This window comes from Parus major, chromosome Z (genome assembly GCF_001522545.3).
Source record: "Parus major isolate Abel chromosome Z, Parus_major1.1, whole genome shotgun sequence".
Classification (NCBI taxonomy): domain Eukaryota; kingdom Metazoa; phylum Chordata; class Aves; order Passeriformes; family Paridae; genus Parus; species Parus major.
Genome location: NC_031799.1, coordinates 45,478,731 through 45,501,443, shown reverse-complemented (window position 1 = coordinate 45,501,443; position 22,713 = coordinate 45,478,731). Strand labels below are relative to the sequence as shown.

At 41.8% G+C, this 22,713-nt stretch overlaps 2 protein-coding genes across 11 annotated transcripts in view; one reads left to right on the top strand and one right to left on the bottom strand.

Annotated features, from left to right (window-relative positions):
- The first annotated feature begins 1,510 nt into the window (after positions 1 to 1,510).
- On the top strand, positions 1,511 to 21,850 carry CLTA (clathrin light chain A). Of its 6 annotated transcripts, none has more exons than XM_015652970.1 (7): positions 1,511 to 1,854; positions 8,380 to 8,417; positions 10,294 to 10,408; positions 11,756 to 11,867; positions 13,269 to 13,322; positions 14,487 to 14,522; positions 15,566 to 16,007. In XM_015652970.1, the coding sequence occupies exons 1-7, from the start codon at positions 1,644 to 1,646 to the stop codon at positions 15,735 to 15,737; spliced, it is 738 nt and encodes a 245-aa protein (XP_015508456.1). In that variant the 5' UTR covers positions 1,511 to 1,643; the 3' UTR covers positions 15,738 to 16,007. The 6 variants fall into 6 exon arrangements, with proteins under 6 accessions (XP_015508456.1, XP_015508455.1, XP_015508458.1 ...); XM_015652969.1 differs by having other exon boundaries at positions 1,564 to 1,854; positions 10,291 to 10,408; XM_015652972.2 differs by lacking the exon at positions 14,487 to 14,522 and having other exon boundaries at positions 1,564 to 1,854; positions 10,291 to 10,408.
- GNE (glucosamine (UDP-N-acetyl)-2-epimerase/N-acetylmannosamine kinase) overlaps positions 20,557 to 22,713 on the bottom strand; it is a 38,761-nt gene continuing 36,604 nt past the window's right edge. For 4 of the 5 annotated variants that reach the window (XM_015652966.1, XM_015652968.1, XM_015652967.3 and 1 more), the window contains one exon: positions 22,357 to 22,592. In XM_015652966.1, the coding sequence (XP_015508452.1) occupies positions 22,357 to 22,592 (236 nt within the window). Of the gene's footprint in view, positions 22,593 to 22,713 lie in introns of all 5 variants that reach the window. The other variant, XM_015652965.2, reaches the window with a different exon arrangement.

The window sequence follows — 22,713 nt, the reverse complement described above, 5'->3', positions numbered from 1 at the left end:
TCATAAAACATACACACATAGGCAACATGTAAGTGGAATTAACCACTTGCAGCAACAGTACCAGCTTGAGGGCTGCCTGCATAATTTTCTCCTTTCTTACAGCAATATTTTCCCCTCCCCTCTGTGCTGTGCCAATAGAGACTATGCATGGCCAGCAGGTCCAAGGAGGTGATTGTCCCTCTCTCTGCTCATGTGAGACCCGACCTGGAGTACTGCACACAGCTCCAACGTCCTCAGCATAAGAAAGACATGGAACTGTGGGAGCAAGTCCAGAGGAGGCCACGATGTTGTTAAGAGGACTGAACCACCTCCCCTACAAAGACAGACTGGGGAAGTTGGGTCTGTTCATCCTGGAGAAGGTTGTGCAAACTCCCAGTATCAGAAGGGTACTACAGAGAACCTGGAGAGGGAGTCAGTGTCAGGAACAGTAGTGACAGGGCAAGGGCTAATGGGTACAAACTGAAAGGGGGTAAATTTAGGTTAGATATTAGGAAGAAATTCTTTAGTCTTCTGGCAGGAACATGCTGGCACAGGTTTCCCGGGGAGACTGTGGATGTCCCAACCCTGTCAGTGTTGAAGGCCAGGTTGGGTGAGACCTGGAGTAATCTGCTCTAGTGGAAGGTTTCCCTGCTCAAGAAAGCAGGGGTTGGGACTAGATGATCTTTTTGTCCATTCTAATCCCTTAACATTCTACGATTTTATGATTCTCTCTGTGTTATAAGCCAGATACAGAAACCGATCAAAGCAACCGTCAAAAAAATTGTATCAGAAATCACTGCCCTGCCAACTAACATTTTGTCAACACGTGGTCAATGGAACACATGCTTCCTGAATTTACACTGGTTTGACCTCATTTTTCATAAGGTTTGACCTTATTAATTAATAAATATCTAAAGGCAGGGGTGTCAAGAGCAGGAGCCAGGGTCTTTTTGATGGTGCTAACCACTAGGACTGGCAAAAACTGTTGCACTTGTAAATCCCACTTGAATCTGAGAAAGAACTTTACTGTGTGGGTGACTAAGCATTGGAACAGATTGTCCAGAGAGGGTGTGAAGTCTCTCTCACGGTAGATATTCAAGAGCCATATAGACACAGTCCTGTACCAAATGTTCTGGGATGACCCTGCTTTAGCAGAGAGGTTGAACCAAATGACCCACTCTACCAACTTGACACCTTCTGTATTTCTGTGACTTAAGCTTCCCTGTCAGACAGAAGACACCCAAAATCACGAGATAGGGATATTTGACACAACCGATGTTTTGGACGTATTCTGCTGGTTTGAATTTGTCTCCAAGTTGCCGACGGACCCGTGTCTTGTCCCAAGGGAGCGCCTGTGCTTTGGCAGGCTGGCAGAGGCGACCCCGGTGCCGCCGCAGCCCGAGGGAGCGGAGCCCGCCGGTGCGCCGGGCTCCTGTGGGCACCGCGGCCGGGCACCGGGACCGCGCTCCGCCCCGCCCGCCCGCCGCTCTCTGGGCGCTGATTGGTCCGCGTTCCACAGGCCCCGCCACGGCCGCTCGCTGATTGGGTGCAGACGGCTGCGCTCGCCGCTCATTGGCGCAGGCGGGCGCCCCCGCCCCTTCCGCGCTGCTGCCCGGCGTAGGCGCGGTGCGGAGCCGCAGCTGCCCGCCCGCTCGTCTTCACCCATGGCCGACACGGAGCTCTTCGGTGCCCAGCAGCCGCAGCAGCCGCTGTCCGGGAACGGGATGCCCGACGGTGGCGAGGAGGATCCCGCCGCCGCTTTCCTGGCGCAGCAAGAGAACGAGATCGCGGGCATCGAGAACGACGAGGGCTACGGCATCCTGGAGAACGGCGAGGTGCCCGAGGCGCTGCAGGGTCCCGAGGGCCTCGGCTTGGGTACGTCCTGCGGGGGCGGCGGGTGGGGCTGGGGGGTGAGGGGGTCCCCGCTCCCCTCGTCCGTCAGGGGCGGCGCGGGCGGGACCCTCGCCCTGGCGCTCTGCCCCGAGCGGGCCCCCGCTGGCCGGGGTGGTCCCGGGGGTGGGCCGGGGCCGGCCTGGGTGCACTGTGCCACAAGGCAAGCTACCTCCCTGCTCCCTCGGTTATAGTCTGTATCCCCTGAAGATGTCTAAGGCGTGCCCGTATCCTAATGCGAACGGTGCTGATCTCGTCTAATCCAGGAGCTTGCCTGAAGGAAGGCTTCTGAAAGCCGGATAAATCCGCCACTTGAGTTTCTGTCTTCAGCGAGGGTGATCTTAGTCTTAAAGCATAAGAGCAGTTAAGCTAATGTTTAATTTTACTAAACCTTTAGCCTTTGTTCCTTGGTAACCTTTGTACTGAATGTAGCAAACCCAGCACTGCAGAGCCCGCGTTTGGAGAAGGGTGGGAACCGTGCATTGAGGAGTATAGGTCAGTGTGTTTCCAGTTAGTCTAATGGTAGCTAAAGCAGCCCAAAATAAACACTTCTCCTTATGAAAGGTTTTAACAGGCCTGAGTGGAAAGGGGTTGATGTTGCAACACTCTCTGAAGACTTTACTTCTACTTGTCACTAGCACCACAGGGACATATTTGCTCTCATGTGACATCCCTTTGTCACTGCAGTAGGATGCCACTCTCCTTCAGATTAAGTTGAATAACTGCTCCCCAGTTAATTGTCGGAACATGATTAGAATTAAGTCTTCATTTTGCAACCTGATACCAGAAGTTACTGACGTATCTTATGTATGAGGGGGCAAGTTTGTAGTCTCTCTGTGAATAGCGCTCATCTAGATAAACTGGGTAGTGGAGACCTTATTTAGTGGTAGCACTGCCCTTAATGTCAGCTCACTCATAAGCTCCAAAACATATGGATTTCATACGCCTGAAAAAAAAGTTGTTTACTGTGCACTATCTTGCTCCAGCACAAGAAATTGAGGATAATTGTTATCAAAACACCATCCTGTTTTGGTATCACACATAATTTGACTTCCATATTCTATGTATAGTGCAGAAACAGACACAATGGACACTTCCTATTTTCAGAAGCCTTAGACAAACATAATCCTTACATGCATGGACTTTATGTTCCAAACAGACTCTAGAAAATTAAAGTAGCCATTTGAAAACAAATGTAGTTTGTTTTTTTGTAGTTTACAAAAAAATCTATCATTGGCCTTTCTCACAATGGCCTTTCTCACTAGAACAACTAGAGGAGTATGTTCTCTACATACATACAGTGATGCCTGTTACAAACTGTTTCCTTGTCAAAAAGTTGATTTGTTCAATGCTTCTAGATTGCTTTGATATTTAAAAGTAGCTCTTAAACTGCCTTTCAAGCACTTTTTCTCAAGTCATGTAAGTTGACTTGTCATGGAGTGCGAAAGGGTTATTAGAGATCTTTAGAAAAAAGTTCATAAAATAATAAATATGATAATATGATCCAAGGATCTGGGAAGTCTAGGCAGGAACTATATGTTATCTTGCTTTCTTTTATGCCATGGGATTGCACTTATGCTCTGGCCTGTTAAATAGGCATGGGAGATGATGCTTGTGGAGTTTTGGTGGTCCTGTTTCTTACCAGAACATTGATCTCTGTTGACTGTCAGAGCCTGTACTCTCTTCCCCCATGTTAAAAAGCACAAACTTCAGCCATGCAAAATGTACTGGTTCAGGCATGGTGACAAATGATCTAATGACTTCTGTTGCCATTTGTGTTAGGCATTTCTTACCATCTGATTCTTATAAATATCAGACATTTGTAGTCTCTGGCATATCAGTTCATTAAACTCTTCTGTAATTGAATAGGTGAATGCAAATTTCTTCTTGAAACAATGCAAGTTCTTATGTAAATCCTTAAGCATCGTGACCAGGGATTTGTGGATTTACTTTTTTTAACCGTAACCTTTTTTGAACCCCTTATTTACAGGTCTGCTGGATAAGTTCTTTCTAAGTACTGGGCCAAAAGTAATAACTTGGGCAGCTCTCACCTGAAGTTTGAAGATCTTAACTTCAGATATAGTGACAAGCAGTCATCAGCTTCTTGAAATACACTTTTAAGAATCATAGCGTCTCATCAACAGTCTTTCAATTTCAGTCTCTTGGTAAATGATTAGACAAATATGTGGACAAAAGCAAGCATCATGAATTGAAAATACTAATATTAGGAGTTCCATTAATTGTCGTAATGGGTGAGTATGGGGGTAATGGCAGAATGTTGCCAAGCTCGTGTTTCCCACACAGCATCATTTCATGTTGCCTTAATGAGGGTTGGAATACTGATCCAGGCCTGATCCAGTAGGCCATTCATTATGTAAATAGCTATGCCATTCAAGCTGCCTGAGCATGCAAAAACCTAATCTTATTTCCCTTGGAGGTGAAGCATAATCCCTGCTCCAGAAAACAGGGAGTACTGTATAAATCAAGTAATACAGTGCTGTTGGCTAGGTATTAGTAATGTGATGTCTTGTGAGATTTCTTTTTCAGTGATGAATCACTGTCCATATATTTGCAGTGAGATTGTGACAGCAGTAAGTCTTAAGGTTGTATCAATTCACTTGGTATGTTTTCTGAGCAAGGGAGAGTTCAAGGGGGAATGTGTGGTCTAGATACTTGGACCTATGTATGCTAATATAAAATCCTTATGGCAGTTTGTTGAGTAGATTCTTAGGGGAATTTAATTAAAAGACAAGCAGTTAGACAATCATGCAAATACACAAGTTTAATGTAGGCTGACTAGTCTCAAGCATTGCTTTCACATTTTCACGCTCTGTAAGTTTTATATGAACTTGACTGAATTATGTTTTTCTGTCTCTGAAAGATATTCATGAGACTAGCAATTAAGAAAATTAATTGTGTCTGGTGGTTTGTCTAGGTATTTAATTTAATTGCCTTTTAGGAACTGAGTATCAATTTGTTTTAAAATTGTTTGGGAAAGAATTGATTCCTCCTGTTTCTGTAGTTAGCACAACAGACAGAAAGAGTTCTTGTCTGTAGCTATTGATTTTTTTCTTAATTGTTTGAACAGCCATTGATCTGGATTTTGCTATGCAATCAGCATCTGAGGCTTCAGAGCCCCATAACACAGCACTGAGAAAGTTTTGATAAAGGGATGATATCTGTCTAGCTTGTGTTAATGATGCTGCATTATTATGAAGTCAAGACAGAAAAATAAATTTTTTTGTTTTCAAGAAGATACTAGTGGAAATTACAGAAGCTGTTACATTGGAAAATTGCAGAAGCTGTTACAGCACACTATCATTGCAGGTGTGTTTTAGTCCTAGCCTATTGATTATAATGAAAATGAGGGGACTAATGGGTTTTGATAGGACAGGAGATTAGAACTAAAACACTGGAAAGAAGCACACTTCCTGAGCTGCTTGGCTTTATTTTGCACACAGGCATGAGAATGAGTTATGGCTAGAAAAATAATTTCTTCTCCAGGTTCTTCCATAACTATGTAAACAAAAGTTTTGTGAAAGATTCTTCTTTCTTATCATCTTACGGGTAAGAGGTAGGTAAAAGGAAAGCTTTACTGTGCCTAAATGAAAATGATGGGAATCTAGGCCTTGAGTGGTGGAGTTATTTAACCTTATGTCAGAATATATTAAACTTTATGTTCTTCTGTTCCTTTAACTAGAGCTGCTAGCTCACTGAAAGTAGCACTACTTAGAGTACTTATTGCTTAAAAGAGATGCTGAAGGTAACTCATAAAAAATACTTCAAATATTTCAATGTATTAATGTATTAAAAAAAAAAAAAAGTTTCAGTGTACTGCAGAGCCCTTCCTCTGATATTCTGGGTAACAGTCCTCTTTTGCATTGAGAATAAGACTTTAGAGAGGCTGGTGAACAAGGCTAAGCTAACTTCCTTTTAGGCCAAGTGGTAGTGAGTGGTAATAATGCCAATAGTAGACTTCATGATAGTTGATCATCATTATGATAAACCTCTGAGGCCATATTGATTTCTAGGACTGAAATGACAAAATGGTTTTTGTATTTATCTTCAAGCTACCCAGCCATTTCTTTTGTAAGCTGTAGTAAATGTGGAGGGCATTGATGCTAGCTTTCTATTTCTGGCAAGCTTGGGTGTTGTATCTTCTGTGAATTTAAGGCAGCTGGTATGAGTTATCCTCTCCAGACACTTCCAGACTCTAAAAAATAATTGTGTTGCTGTATGAAAGTTCATTATTACCATATTGTCAGCATGTGTTGCAGAACTGTAGATGTTTGGGCGTGTTCATTGCAACAGTGCCCTTAAAAATAAGAGTTTATCTTAAGTTCAAAAGCAATCAGCAAGGAGTATGGATCATTACTAACTGAGATGGTTCTAAATATGTGAATTTTAACTTCAGGAGATACAATACTGTGATAGAATTAGATGGACTCTGAAACCAGTAGGAATGGTCTCATTGTTCATGGCTTCTGAAAATGTTATGATGCCACTATCAGTATTTAGGCTTTTTCTGTGCGAAGGTTATGAAATTGCATGTTTCTGTGAACAGAAAAATCTGATACACAACTAGCATTGATTACTGATATGAAGGCTGGCAAACAGGTAGTTTTTCTACACTTCATACTTAATTATACAAGCACAAAGACTGGAGAGCTGAAGTGAAGGAATGTTTGACTGTTGGTCTTGTTCCAGTTAGCACACTTGCATTGGCAGATGACAGCATGCTGGTACAGTTCTGTTTCCTCTTCTGCTTGTGATATGCTCAGTCAGCATGCTGACTCTGCAGCTTAATTGCAAGTTCTAGGGAGCTCAGAACAGATGGGAAATTTGTTCTAATATTGCTAATGCTTCTGACCCGGGTGCCCTCTAGAAACACTTAGTTCAGTGTCTGTTAGCGGCTGTTTCTTTGCAGAACAAAAATGGGCCTTAGACAAACCTATGTGTTTCATCTCAGGCACAGCTTTAAGCAGTGATGTTGTTCCTTTCACCTGAGCAGACTACCACCCTCAGTAGTGAAGACTATAATGAATGTTTTTTTGGTGTGACAAGAAAGCTTAAACATATTATTACTGTCCTTGGAAGCATCGTCATGATTTATAAGCTCTCTCGCCCAGCTGGTCACTTTAGTCTTTGTAAAGCCCTCCTGTACCTTACAGAGGATTAGGAATCTGATAAAGTAGCAACCATCTCTCATATAGGAGTCTAGTTATAAAATACCAGTTTCTCATAATGGAAAAGCTTTTTTTTTTTTTGTGAGTCTTCCCCTGCAAAAGTTAGTAACTATGTTCTTGGGGATTAGTATCCTCCAACTTAACTGCCATTCTTGAAGTGATGAGTTTACAGTCCTCTACATGACACAGTTAATGATTGCTCTTTGGGGCTCAGAGATAAAGATGTAAAACACTTGCCTGGTTCCCTGATAAAGTAGCATGAAGAACTTCCTGTGTGCCATTTGCTGGTAGTACTGTGATACTGGTGCATATCTAGCCACAAACAATAGGACACAGCAGCATAACTCACTTAGTTTTAGGTCAGTCAGCTATCTATTTTTAAGAAGGTGGTGCAAAATAACTTGATTTTTCTGCTTACTGTTTGTTGCAGTCACTTCTTTCACTGAGGGGTGTATTATGGTGGGAACAATTCTGTGTGATAGATTTATCTGTGGTGGCATGAGTAACATGAATACTTGGTATATCATGCAGACAGATGTTACGTTGTGCTGCTCCAGAGAGATGCCCTGCTGAGATTTAGCAGTTCTTGAAAATCTTGGTATGTTTTATAGAGTCCAGAGATTTAAATAGTTTCAAAAACCTAAAAATTTGCCTCACAACTGGCATGTTTTCCCTATGGATTTGTTTTAAAAAGATGAAATTTTAGGCTTTTTTGGCAAAGATTTGTACCTGAGCCTGAAGCTCTGTTGCCACTGTCACTTCAGAGATAATAATGCTGCAACTGAAGCAGAAAGCTATCAAGCATATCATCACAGGTGGTAGCAGAAAGGTGACTTTGCTAGGAATGTTAGCTATATCTTTTGAGCTAATTAGGAGATAACAACAGTAGGATAAGAATTACCAGTTGTTGGCTGCAGGATTCTTAATCTTCCAGGCAGATACTAAAAAAAGTGGTAGTCATCCTTTTAACTTCAGAACAGTTGTATAGTAGTCAGCTTCTAAGAGGGGGAGGACAAAGTGGGAGTAGCTTTAGAATGCAGTCTGTAGCAGCTTCTCAGCTTCTTCTGTTGTTACAAGCAGGATCTCATGATGAAGAAACAACCTGGTATTTCTAGTTCTGCAGAATGGTAGCTCCCTTGGTTTTTCATGCCTGTGCAAAAAAGTGCAGGGAGAAGGAAGTGTCCCTGCGGGGTATCAAGTAACAATCACTTTCACAACTCCCACATTACATACTCTAGTAAAGCTTTCCATACAAGTTACAGAAATCAGTAAATCTGGCTGTTCTATCTTTTCTCAAATGACTAAACAAGTCACCTCTTTACAGATGCTGTTGATGGAGTGGTTAACGGGGATGTCTATCAGGTAAGATAGAAGTATTCTGTACTTAGAATGTGCTGAGAACTTTACCTTAATGTAGACTAATACTTCCTATTTCTTGTTTTTAAAGTAATTTTATCTCATTTCTGAGGAGGGTCTTCTATTCTGGTAGCTCATCTCATAAAGTTGTCAGTGTTTTAAATTATGCCCATCCTCTGAACTTAGAAGCACCATAGAGCAGCAGTTCATTTTGAAATGTGGCTTAACAGTACATAAGCACTGTAAAGCAGACTGATAGGCTCTCTGGTATGACTTTACATTGACTTGCACTGACTGCTAAGCTGAAAGTGTGCTCTGATTACCTAGTTTAAAGCAGAGTTTTCAGATTTTTTGCTCTTTAAAGATAATTAATGCATCCTGGTTGTCTTATCAACATGGCCTTACAGGGAACGGACTGAAAACTCTGTACATTTCTTAGTGACATGAAGTTGCATGAAATCAAACTGATGGCTAAAAAGCTCAATCACAGTATGAAAGGATGCCATGGTAATGACAAAAGGAGGAGATACCTGCTTCATTGGTGTCAGGGAGGTATGAGGCATGCTGAGGCAATCACTTTGTTGGAACTGAGTTTCACACCAGTTTGTCCAAGGCATGGTCATTGCCTGGTGTCACAGTTGGCTCGTTAACCCTTGTTAAATGAATGTTTGGGAATGAAGCAATGTATGAGCGATGTACTTCTCCTTAGAGTTTTAAGTGAATGCTGAGCTTTGTGGAGGCATAAGCAGCTATCACTGCTGCTGACATTCTTATATCCTCAGCATTACTGTGAGATTGATGGGACAACTTGTATTTTACAGGCTCTTTGTGCTTCCTTGTACAACAGACGGCATACTGCCCTCTTTAGATACCTTGATTTTGTGTTTGGAATTCTAAGAGACCAGTTGTTTTGGTTGACAGAGCTTCCTCTTAATGAGAAAGAAGAGACTGAATGGGCTATACATAACTTAGGTTTTAGCTACCTTAACTAGCTGGCCTTTTGTCTGGCCACTTTATTTTTCTTTGGATGAAATGTGAAGCCTGGTGGTGTTGCTCCAGCCTAGTGTCTTCTCTTTGCATTAGTCCTTCATTGAGGGCTACAGGAGGTCCAGAGAGGGGCAAGGCACAGCCAAATCTGTGGTCAATTGCAATTGACCTGGTAGTCTTAGGAGTGGTATTTCTTATTTCTGTTAGGGGTAGGATGAAGCAATAAAAATTGGTAAACTTCAAGTATCTTCTGTAGCAAATACCATAATATTTATTAGCTTTGTAAATCTGGTGTATTAATGTTACCCCTATTAATTTTAAGCCTTTGAGATGTTACATTGTGAAAAGGATTCTAGTACTCTCACTGTTCTGTTGATTAAATATTGAAATGTCTCTTGTGTTATAAGCTACATAGAGCAATCCAAATTTTGTAATGTGACATGCAAATGTCTCTTGAAGTAGACAAACAAGCTGCAAAGAATGTTTTATACTCCTGTGCACAAAACCATAAAGAAAATTACTTTCACAGCAAATATTTAAGGAGAGATTAACTCACAGAAGATCTGGCCTACAGCTGTGTAATTAGGTGCTAGGCATTGTCTTCTTGATTCTGCAGGCTTAGTGCTCTGACACTAAGTGTTCATGGCACTTACATTTCCAGTTGTCTTGAATTTTTGTTTGATCCTTGATTTCTGCAGGAAGTCGTCTTAATTTCCTTCAATTCTGCTGTAATTTGTAGCAAGATTTTTTAATGGTGCAAATGTGTTATAACATCAAATGAATGTATTATTGGCTCTGTTCAAATAGAATCTAATTTTATATAGCTGGCAGGCAGTTATCTGAAATATCCTCTTGTTATGTACAAATGACTTTAGTATTTCTTTCCTCCAAGGAGAGTAATGGTCCCACAGACTGCTATGCTGCCATCTCCCAAGCAGATCGACTGCAATCAGAACCTGAAAGTATTCGTAAGTGGAGAGAGGAGCAAAAGGAGCGCCTGGAGCAACTTGGTAAGCATGGTATTTGTTGAGTAACTTAATATCAGCTTCACTCAGGCTGGGAGAGTTGGGGTTGTGTGCTTGGAGAAGAGAAGGCTCTGGGTGACCTTAGAGCAGCCTTCTAGTACCTAAAGGGGGCCTACAAAAGAACTGGAGAGGGAATTTTTACAAGGGTGTGTAGTTTACAAGAGGCTTTAAACAGAAAGAGGGTAGATTTGGATTAGCCATTAGGAAAAAATTCTTTATGGTGAAGGTGGTGAGGCACTGGCACAGGTTGCCCAGAGAAGCTGTGGATGCCCCATCCCAGGCTGAATGGGGCTTTGAGCAGTCTGGTCTAATGGAAGGTGTCCCAGCCCTTGGCAGAGGAGGTGGAACTAGGTGATCTTTAAGGCCTCTCCCAACTCAAGCCATTTTATGATTCTTAAGCAGCAGAATTCTGAACCATCGCACTGCCTCTTCAGTCTTAACATGCTTCCTGAGTTCAAGGAGCAAGCCTGGGTGAATCTTCTAGTAAGCAGACTTAATACTGGTGTGGGAGTCAGCAAGCAAGAGGCTCTCTGAACCGTTACTTAGAGATGAGCTGACAGAAAATGAACAACTTTTTTAAGTTACAAAGATGATAGTAAATACTGCAAGCAGTAGTTTATTTCAAAGGATAAGGATTACTCATTTTGTAATTGCTTAGACCATCTGTTGTCATATGGATCTTAATCTAATAACTAAATTAAGAAAGTAATGGATTATTAACTAGACTAAATGCAGCTATCAAATGCAGTGGTACCTACCCATGGACAGCATATAAGAGACTACAAACTGGTGCGCTTCCCACTTACATGGTGGAGCCTTTGCTTGAAATTGTTAGGGCAGAGCCTTCTGTAAAATGTAATTCTGGATGGAGCTGACCCTTTCACTCCTCTTTTGGGCTAGTTACAGCAGATGAGGTTGTCCTGAGCTGTAGGCTGTGTGTAAAAGTATGTGGAGTGCCAGGTTCCTTCACTTTGTCTAAGCACAGAGCTTTACTAAGCTTTGTTCCAGCACTGGCATAGCAAGGTAAGTGTTTCTGGTTTGAGCAGTTTGCAGACCAATGGATCCACTGAATCTGAACTACTCTGCAAAATTCCTGTCCTAAACTAAAGTGGACTGTCCCAGTCATGCAGCACAGGAATTCTGTTTAGCTAATCCTTTGAATGTTTGTAGTATTTAGAGTTCTCATTGCCTGAATCAGGAAATCTCCTAGCCCTTACCCAAGTTGGTGAAGCAATTGTCTGCACTAGGATGCACCCTAAATCATCAGTTGAAATGCTTGTAAGATGCATTTGGATACAAACATGACTGACAAAGCAGTTCTTAAATCTTCAGATGCAAACTCGCGAAAGCAGGAAGCAGAATGGAAAGAGAAAGCAATAAAAGAATTGGAAGAGTGGTATGCAAGGCAAGATGAAAAGCTCGAGAAAACAAAAGCCAGTAACAGGTAAAGTTTCCTCAGCTATCAGAAGAGTTATGGTTCTAGTTATGAAAATAATTGTGGAGGGAGGTTAGAGTATTTCTTGTATATCCTAAGGCAATAGTCATTCAGATCATTAAAGTAAATACTCCTACTACCTATCTTTTTAACTTTTCTTAAATAATCTAGATTAAATGTCCAGGAAGCATTAAGATGATGATCAAGTATTACTGAAGATTCCTTAGGACATGACGCCTGAACATGGCCAGAAAATATTTTACTCTACTCAGTTGTTGTCACACTCCCACCTGCACGGGCCTTCAGTATCTTCAATTACCTACCCTGATACTAGCTTTCTTACTTGCTTACTTTAGAACATATGGAAGTGGCATTCTAGTTAATCTTGGCTACAGGTAATTTCATTAAATGTCTTAAAACCTTTTGCTGCTCTTTTTGGAAGCAGTTCAGGTATAACATGACTCAGTCCTGCTAGTGAAAAACTAAATGCTGACTGTATCTGTACTGGTTTGAATTGTCTAATTATGGGTCCTATGTCAGAAAGTGATAACTTGGTTGCTGGAATAGTAAGCTCTCACACTTTATTAGAAGTTCTCTGTGGAATTTTGACTTCAAGCTGTGTGAAGGTAAATGTGATAGAACTGACTTAGTGCCTCTTAAATCTCTACTTCATTCTATCCAGGTAATCATCAAGACTACTTTATATTTTGGGAACTCACAGGGTTCAAGATGAACTGCTGTTTTGTTAATTCTGTTGTTGGCTTTTTTTTGTTTGTTTTTTTGAAATACAACTTTTCTTATCAAAATGGCCATCAGGTTTGTCTTAAATTAAGTCCTAGGTAGACAACTCTCTTCTTTCTAAAGGAATAAAGGAGGTCTGTGCTGCTGTCAGAATTATGGATTTGCCACTTCCATTCAGTGAGGAATTCACTATCTTTTGGTTGGGCAAGAAAGGGCAACAGGATTAGTACTGTTGTAGTAGGTGGCCAGAGCTCATGATGCCCTCATAGGTTTATTACGGCCAGTGTTTGAGTGCAGGATATGGAGTCTGGAGCTGGGTTCGTTAAACAGGTGTTGCACAGAAGTGTTTGGCATTCTCATCATCCTGGTGAGATCTCTTGCCTGATGGTAGTTTCTATCCTCTGGAAGTGGTTTACTGCTAATACTGGGGCTCTAGTCCTCAACTAGATGGTCTAAACTTCTAGGATGTAGCAGAATTTCTGTGTTGCCTCTCTGACCAATGGCTTAATTGACACATTCCATGTGGTAACTGCTTTCCTGTTACAGTAAGTCTAGGTGATGCAAGGCTAATGTGCTTGTTAAAACTGCCTTTAGCTGTGTTCCGTACTTCTCATCCTTATCTCTTTTCTCCTGCCTGCTTGCCTGCCTGTTGGACTACTTGCTACCTAGGGTGGCAGATGAAGCTTTCTACAAACAACCCTTCGCTGACGTGATTGGTTATGTGTATGTTGCTTAACTACTAATTCTGTTTGCTAGTCAACACAGTAATAAGCAGGATCAGAAATAGTGCTGAAATGTCTGAAGGTGCCTTCTGAATATTTACTTCCTAGACCGCTTCTGGTCTGCAGTGTTAAGTGCTGTTCTCCTGTATGCACTGCACAAAGCCTAGCACTTTCACTTTAAGTTGTGTAGTGTACATACCACTGGAATTTTGACTTCAGTAGTCTTTAGACCTAAGGGTTTACAGTTGTTTCTAGGCCAGTGAACATAGCTTAGCAAGATGCCTTGCTGGGGGTGTGGGTTAGTGCCTGCAGTTTCACATGGGTGCTGTGTTTAGTCCTTCCACAGAGAAGCAGTGTTTAACTCTGTGATAGGCAGTGACCACTTTCCTTGCCTACGTGTCAGAAAAATATTCAAACAATGCTTGCACATAAAGGTTCACAAGCCAGGGAAGGTAGAAAGGAATTGCCTGACATAAATCAGGGTAGAAAATGTGCGTGCTTATAGAAGTAGGAGGCTGTTAGAGAACAGGTGGAAAGTACAAGAATGTGGTATTGGGACATCAGTGTAAACTGCTGGGAAGACATTAAGGAGCAGTGTAGATGTTTTACCAGCCTAATAGGTCAGTGAAAACAGAGCTGAGACTTTCAAGCCCCAGTGAGCATGCTAGTTTCTGAGGGGTAGAAGGATTGCAATGTTCATTGGCTTGTTCATGTATTTTAATTTCTTCCCTTAATTTGTAGACTTGAATTGAAAGATGGATATGCCACAGATTCTAAGGTGACACCTTTAGAAGGTGTACTGGTGAGCCGTGTTGTGGCTTTGAGTGCATTAATATTGAAGTTTGGTGTGAAATTCACAGCTAACTGTAGGTGGATGTAAACCAAGACTTGTGAAATGATGGATTTACAGGTGGTGTTTAACTTTTCTGAAATCTCCTGGAGTTGGTTTTGTAACACTTTTTCAATAAAACCCTTATTTTCATATGTCCAATGCAAATGTGCAGTGTAAGTGCTGCATAATAAAACTGGCTGCCTGTTTCCGGAATGTAGGCTAAGCTACTAGTGCATGTTCAGCCAGCTAATCATCTGCATTAAACTCATTCTCATTTTCTATATCTGACTTAAACTTTCTCTCCTTGTTTCTTTTCTTCTCTTCACCTTTAAGCACAAACATAAATCATCCTTGCTACAGCCTAGAACAGTTAAGTAAAAAAATCTTCACTGCCCCTTAAAAGTGTCATGTCACATAAAGTAGCAGTGTTGTAGTGATCCTTGTCTTCAGTGGTGTCTGTAACCTTATCATCCCTGTGAATAGTGCTGAACCCTCATGGGAGAGTCATTTTCACTGCTTTCTCTGTACTGCTTGTTGGAGTAGATGGATTTGGTTTGATCTCTTGATGCTTACTGCTTCTGCACTCAGGCAGCTACCAGGGCCCCACAGTTCATGTAAACTAGATGCTGGAGTGTTATTCCTGCATTGAAGCAATGCTATTGGCAGCACAGAAAAGCCAAAATAATACAGCTGGGATGCCACTGGCACTATCCAGTACATAATATCAAAAGCCTCCGTAGAGTCTCCTTAGGGTGAGAGCAGGGGAAATATGTTCTGTGAGATGACCCAAACAAGTCATCTCCTCTGCCAAGATACATGCTGTAGTCTATTGCACTCACAAGCATGGGATTCATAGCTTAAATTCCTTATGATTCATGCTGCTTCACTACAGCATTGGGAATCATCAGCAGATAGTTTTATGATGGCCTGTAGGCCTTGGGGCTGATTCAAATCCTCAAATGGAATTTGTTTAAGACATGCTTGCAGGCAGTTGTAAATTTCCAGTTGGCAGATGTCCAGTATAAGCCATCAAGTGGCAGAGGCTTAACTAGTTAAAACCTGGGCATTTCTCCATAAATTAAATGCCTACATAGAAGTACCTTACTTCCTGGAAGCTTGTGTGGCGACTACTTAGGCAAAAACTCAATAACTATTCTTAAAACCAAACACCTGTATTCCAACATTTTACACAATCCTCTGCAATCCTCTGCACTGCTTGTGCATAGCATACTACTGCAATCTACTTTCATCTCCAGGATTGGGGCAGTGGGAGCTTACGTGGCCATAATGTCCACAAGCAGCTGTCAGGTCACATTTCTTATGAAACATGCTGAAAGAAACTGCATCCTGTAAGAGGGAAGGAGGGGCTTATCTGCTGGGCATTAACACAAGGTGCATTGCATTGCTTTTAGGGCAGCTGAAGAAGCCTTTGTGAATGATGCAGAAGAAGTTTTTCCGGGCACTGAGTGGGAACGTGTGGCTCAGCTCTGTGACTTTAATCCCAAGTCTAGTAAGCAGGCAAAAGATGTGTCCCGCATGCGTTCAGTCCTCATCTCGCTCAAGCAGGCTCCGCTGGTTCGCTGAAGCAAAGCTCAGTGGAAACACTAAAATGCAATATCTTAACCTTACTCAGAGAAGTTATGTTTGCAGTAATTAATTAATTGTTTCAATGTGTTTTTTTGGACCACATCATGATGTATCTAGAGCTGATCATTGTTTGATTGCATGTTCTTCCTGATGTTTCCTTTCTGTGTCTGAAATGGGAGAACCTCCAAAATTGTAGTCTCTGTGCTGTTGTGCACTGAGGTATCACTTCCCACATTACTGATATTAAAGATGTGTTAAACAGCAAAATGTGTTGACTTTGAATGAATTGAGGTCTCCTGCTTCCTTTTGACAGAGGGTGTTTGAATTAAGTGCGAGTAAACATTTCTCTTGATTGCTAGTGATTTCACTTTGCTGGTGAATGTCCAGCCAGCAGTGCTTCTGGTCTCTGCAAGGCTGCCCTGCTTGTTTCTTTAAGCTTTCTTAAAGCTCTTGAGAGCTTTAGTTTAAAAACTTCTCTTATCACACTAGACAGCAGTTCAAGAAAACTAAAACAGCAGGCTTGTTAAGGGGCTTATCTTGCTTCCAGTGGGACTGAAGACACTGCCTTCTGCAGTAAGGTAAGTGGTTTTGTAGTTTTCTGCTGTCACTCTGGCTGTCTGTCTCAGGCTCAACACACAGGAGAGAGGACTGAGCAGTTAAGACCTGTGATATTCTACTGCTTATTCTGTTCTGCTAGGTTTTCAATGCTGTCTTCATATGCGAAGGTCTGGGGTGTACTTGGATGTTTTTGAACTGTGTCCTTGTCCTCACTGACCATTGCAGACACTTCTTCCCGCTAGGGTGGTGAACTGGAGAGTTGGAGAGCAAGAGAAGGGAAGACTTGCTCTTAAGGCTGCTCATGTCTAGGTTGGAGTTCTGTCTGCCAAGGTAGTTGAATATGAAACAAACTCAGAAAAATCTCTGTTCTGCTTCCTTGGCTCAACTAACAGTCACAGGAGCTATATTCTAGCCTTGCTCTGTTAAACCTTACCCTTAGCTGCCTGTCTTATAAAACTAATCTGTTCAATCTCCTACATTATTTCACCATGTTTATAAAAACACAGTATCTTAGCTACTGTGTAGCGTAATTGCTTTAATACCTTCTATGTACAAGCTGGAAGGTTAGTCCAGGCAGTCTGAAAGGGTTGCAGGTGCAGACTACGATGTACCAAGGCTCAGGATGTTGCTGCACAGCAGCTGTCTCACTAGCAGCTGCATTCCTGTGGTGGGTAAGGTAGTGAATAAATGGTTTCCAGTTGGGCTGCAGTTAAGCTGTACCTCACAATTGTCTGTAATGACTGGAGCTACTCTCATGTTTCCAAGTGTATTCAGATACTACTGGTGGGTGGTGATGAGAATGATTGATTGATAGTAGATTACAGGTCTGAAAGCTTGATTCCATGGAAAATTAAGACAAGAAGGTATCTTCTGAACTGCACAAGGGTGTGGCAGGTGAGTCCAACAGGACTGAAGCACGAAGTAAGTCCATAGAATACTGATACTCATTGCTAGCCTTGACTAGTTATGCATTTGCCTTGACTGAAAATTTGCTTTTTGCTGCACACTAAAAAACTCTGAAAATAAATATGTCCAAAATGAGCTGATAATTTAATAGAGAAGTCCACTACCTTAAATGTACAGTCTTTAAAGTGTTAATATGAATTTAGGAGAATTTGAAAGATCTATTGTTTAGAGGGGCTCGTGCACACTGAGTAATGGCATTTATTTTCCTATCTTACATAATATTTTATCTGGCTATGGATGTGGCTTAGAGCTGCAATCCAAGAAAATGGGCAAGGACTCGAATTCAAGGCCAATGCAATGTTACAGAAGTTAAAACAGTATTTTATATGCTGGGTTTGCAGAGTGTAAGAATGTGTTTGCAGATTTTTTTACATATTTCATCCTATTGGAACACTTAAAATGCAGCTCTGTGGGTTGTGATTACCTCCACTAACTGTGGTGCAGATTTTGCAGATTAACTCTTCTGCCTTAATTCTACATTGTATGTAAAATTAATGTAAAATGACATTGAGTATACTAGCTCACTGTTTCCTTTATCAGTACTGTCACAAAATCACAGACTGGCTGTGGTTGGAAGGGACCTCTAGAGGTCATGTAGTTCAGCTCCTCTGCTCAAGCAGAACCACGTTGAGCCTGTTGCCCATGACAATATCCAGACTCCTTCTGAAGATCTCCAGGAAGTGAAATGCCACTACCTCTCTGGGCAACCTCTGCCAGTGCTTGGATACCTGTACAGTATGGAAGTGTTTCCAGATGTTCAGATGGAGCCTCCTGTGAGGCCTTTCAGTCTGTGCCCAGTGTCTCCTATCATGGCACTAATGAAAAAAGCTTGGCTTCCATCTTCTTTGCACTCTTGCTTCAGGTATTTATATACATTAATAAGATTCCCTTAAGCCTTCTCATTTCCAGGTTGAACAGTTCCAGCTCTCAGCCTTCCCTCACAGGAGAAATGCTTTATAATCTTTGTGGCTCTTTGTTGAGCTCTGGTGTGCTCATGTCTCTCATGTACTGGGGAGCTCAGAACCAAATGCAGCACTCCTGGAGTCAGGACATTTTTTGAGAATTGTTTTAGATTCTTAGACCTTGTGACAGAGCAAAAGAATTCCCAGGTTTATTTGAACAAATCTTGTTTGTATTTCTAAGCCTTGACTTCTTTTCTTCAGAGATCAGCATCTGTCACTGTTTTGTAACTTCATGTGACAGTGTTGTGCTACCTCTGCCTGGCTGTGCATGCTCAGTCCTGTTCACTGGCTTTAACTTCCCCACTGTTGCTGCTTATCTCCATAGCATTACTCAGAATCTGGGAAAAAACCTGGATGCTTCCTATCCTTCAAACATAATCCCACCTGCATGTGTGTGAAGATCTCATGCAGTATTGAGAGAGAAGCTGTGGACTCTTGCTGAACACATCCTGGTATAGAACTTGCTTTGTTTAGCATCTGATCAAGTGACAGCCAGCAGCCAGGCAATCTGAAATTACAATGAGCATTTGTAAAGAAGAGGGATGGAGAGGTCATGGGTTCACTGGAAAGCAGGGAGCCTGAAAACAACAGCACTGTGCATTCATCCTCTTAGCCTGTGGAACATGGTTAAGTTTTAAACAGCCATAAAACAACATGGTGTGGTGTCGCTCTGTTAGGAACGGCTGGGATTGAGCAACACAGACTCTCAGGGAGTTGATTAGGAGAGTATCTCTAGTTTATTACTTCAGGTTTGTTTTATAGACTGATCCGTGGAAAGTACAGAAAGGAAACTCTTATTGGTTAGCAAACCACTACATCACCATCATTGGTCAGTGGGGCTCACTACCCCCTGACTTTCTCCTGCAAAGAAAACAAGGGACAGACAAACAGCACCTGCAAGGCTGTTTTCTGTCTCTGAGGATTATTTTGAGTCCTCCCATGAATTTCCCAGGCCAGCCTCTCAGGCAGGACTGAGAGAGCTATGCAGCCTTTAATTTCTACAGGCTCTCTGTTTCAGAGTTAGACACAGAGTCCACAGTGTGGCTTATCTCTTTCCTGCTTCTTGTTTTTATTTTCTGAGCAACCAGTTAAGAGGGAAACATAAAGATTACAGGCTTGTATTTCAGAATGGTCAACATGGGTGTCTACAGTCTTTGCCAAGAGGATTCCTCCAGCAGTACTTGTCATGCAGGCAAGAATGTTCCTCTGCAGGACCTTGTCCTGTGGAACTAGCTCTAATCCAAATATAATTATCTGGAATGGTCCAAAAGGGGGGTGTACAGCCCAGGTGTTTGATACTTACTAATGCCTGTGATGTTTCCATGGCATTTGAAAGGGACCCCGATTTCAGATTTCACTGAATCCACGTATAAATTCTATCCGCACCTTACTCTGGGTTGTGTTTTTGCAATACAAAATTGCCATTTCCTCCATTGGTAATTCCTGCAAGTTTTGACAATTTTGTTATAATTAAATGGAGGAAAGACGGTGCTTCAGCACCACCAGAAAGCTAATGGATTTGTTATTTCCAAGTGTCTGGGTGGCAGATCAAAGATTCAGAACACTGAATTAACTTGATGGTCAGGAAGCCAAAAAGAAATTCTAAACCTTGAAGTATACAATCCTCTGTATGGATTAGCTATGTGGTTTGCAAAGCATCAGCAGTGATCTGTAAAAAGGTATCTATCAAAACTCATCTTTTCCTTACGGTCCCAAGCCCTGGCTTTTTGGTTTGAGAACCAAGAACTCCAGTTTTAGTTTGCTTTCCAGTCTTTTGGTACTCTACTGCTGTCGCTTGCTTATGTAATGCTGAACATCCAAGTTCATGAGGGGTCTTGTCCTGCCCAAGCTGTTGATATCATACACAGTTCTGCTTGGAGGGCCAGAGGGTGGCATTCCTGCCAAGGCTCCCACAGTTAGGATACCACATGCACTTGCCACAGACACTGCAGAACCAACCAAAATGCAACAGGCAAAATGAACAGGTGCTGCCAGTGCAGGTACTGAGAATGCTCTGAGCTCTAGGCTCTGAAATACTGGTAAAGGCTGGGGAAAGGGACTTCGTTTCTGCACATTTTCCCAGTATTGGATATAAAGGTTGGTTTGCCCTTACTTGAGTCGATCTTCATGGTACGGACTACTCTAAAGGACACTGGACCAGCATCAAATAAACACATTACTGCAGATATTCTGCGAACATATGATGTTTGCTCCTTCTGGGACTGTATACAACTGAGGGCTTATGTCCATAAAATCTCTGGTCCACACTGAAGTACCTGAAGTTAAAAGGATGCTTCTGAACAGGGAAAGAAGGAGAGACAAAACCACTATTACGCTATTAAATATGACTTTTTATTCTCTCTGATTTTATAAACTGCTTGTACATATGCAGCAGGTTCTTGGCCAATTGACAGCAAAAAAGCATTTTCAAAAGCATTTGAAGAATCGTTTGTTAAAGGTGTAACACTTTTCAACTGTGTTTTAGTTTGTCGTGCTTTTTCTGTGCCTGTACCCTCCCTTCAGCTGCTAGGGAAAGACATCTTAGATACCAGAAATACAGAGCTTCAGAGGGTCTGGAAAGCAAAAGCCTGGTCCCACTTTTAGCCAGGCATTCCAGCCAGGCATTCCTTGTGATGGTTAGAGGATGGAAAGATCAAATGACAGGCCTCCTCACTGCTAGAACCTCATTATTCCTTATCTGAGCTACCCTCACTGCAGTTTCTCGTTGACCTGCTCATACAGCTAAAGCTCTGGTATTGAAGGTGAGTGTACTAGGAGCTATTCAGTCCAAGTTCATTGTATAGCAGAGGGTAATGGTTGCAGAAGATTGTTTCATTTTGATTGGAGAAGAAATTCAAGCGTGGAAATAGCCCCTATGCTAACACCTTACTGGACTTTTGAGAATATCCGTGGTTGAGTTAAATGTCAAGATAGGTCATTAAATTCAGGACAGGATAGTCTTGTGATTGTTCCTCCAGAGCTGTCTTTCTGGATTAGCTGATAGATGGGTTGGTATTTCAATTTCTGCAGCATCTTGAAAGTATGCTAAAAAAGCAGCTGGATAAAGACAGCACTATGTATCAAGGACTCATTAAAGAAATACAAACCACTGCTTACTTAGGCAAGCCTTCACTAGTATTTGACATACTTTTCTCCTAGGCTTCTGAATGCTCTGAAGGTGAGAAGGGTCAGATTTGACTTTCCATCCTGAAAGCTGATGGTGAAAGCAGGACAAGAGCAGTGCACCTGCAGCCACCCGAATGGCTGAGGGGATGCATCATGTCACTCTGCAGTGAAAGATTGTTTATGATCAGCTGTGCCACGTGGCTGAATTTCAGCTAACTGGCTACCAAAGAAGAAGCAGCCTCCCTGAAAGTAGCAGATTAAGTCTCTTGAGAAATCCCCCAAGATTAAAATTCAAACAATTTACTATTGGCCATAGCCAGAAGACAAAGATGCTCACTGCTATACTCATCAGTTTGTTTGGACTCCTCTGCAGGCTGTAAGCTCACTAAACTGTACGTTTTTTTCCCTTCATATACAAAGATTCTAAAATGGGACTATGTCCTTTAGAGATGATGTAATAAATAAACTTGGTTTCCTTTACCATGTCCTTAATGAAAAGGAATTTCTAGGTGTAGCCTTTTTTTTATTGTAGAGGCCTTTGTTTCCACCCACAAAAATTACTACCTGCTACTGGTGATTACATCATTATTTACTTTGTGGGTGGAATCCTGGAAACTGAAAAGCTGGTAAACTTCTCATTTCACATATGTGGGAAATGAGATATGGATCCCCAAGAGTTATAATAATTTTACACACCATACACATTATCCCCATACAGCAAGAGATGCTCATAAATAATTCAGCCACACTCAAAAGTAACATATAGGCTTACCAACAGAGGTGCTTAAAAAAAACAGAATTGCACATTACTTCCAATGAAGTCAGCTGAAATTTAGGAAAAATACAAAAAGATAATACCTCAATTAGGAAATGCTGAAGTAGTCACTAACTACTCAGAACACTACTCTGATTAGCTGCTCTCATCAAATTAAAATTTGGGGCAAAGTATTCCCTCCACCCATTAGGAATCTGAATAGTCCAACTCTGACTCTTCTGTCATTCTACTAGTATATTCTACGTGTAGTATAATCCAGTACCAGGCTAGCAGCCCCAAGAAGAGCAGGATCTGCTAGATTTGAGACCACCACATCCACTGTTTTAACAGAGGACAGCGCCTGTCGATTTATCACATCTTTGACAGCGTTAACGTAGTGGTTAGCTAGAACTCCAGAAAGGATCACGAGAGATGGGTTCACGGTGTGTAGAATGTTCACAACGCCAAGGCCCAACGCAGTCCCAGCTGAAATGATGAAGTAAAAAGAAATTGAGTAGAATACTCAGAGCAGTTCTGTCATCAGTAGTTGAGACAGTTCTGTTAGCAGCAACACTGGAAAGTCAGCAAAGTGTTTTGTTCCACAGTT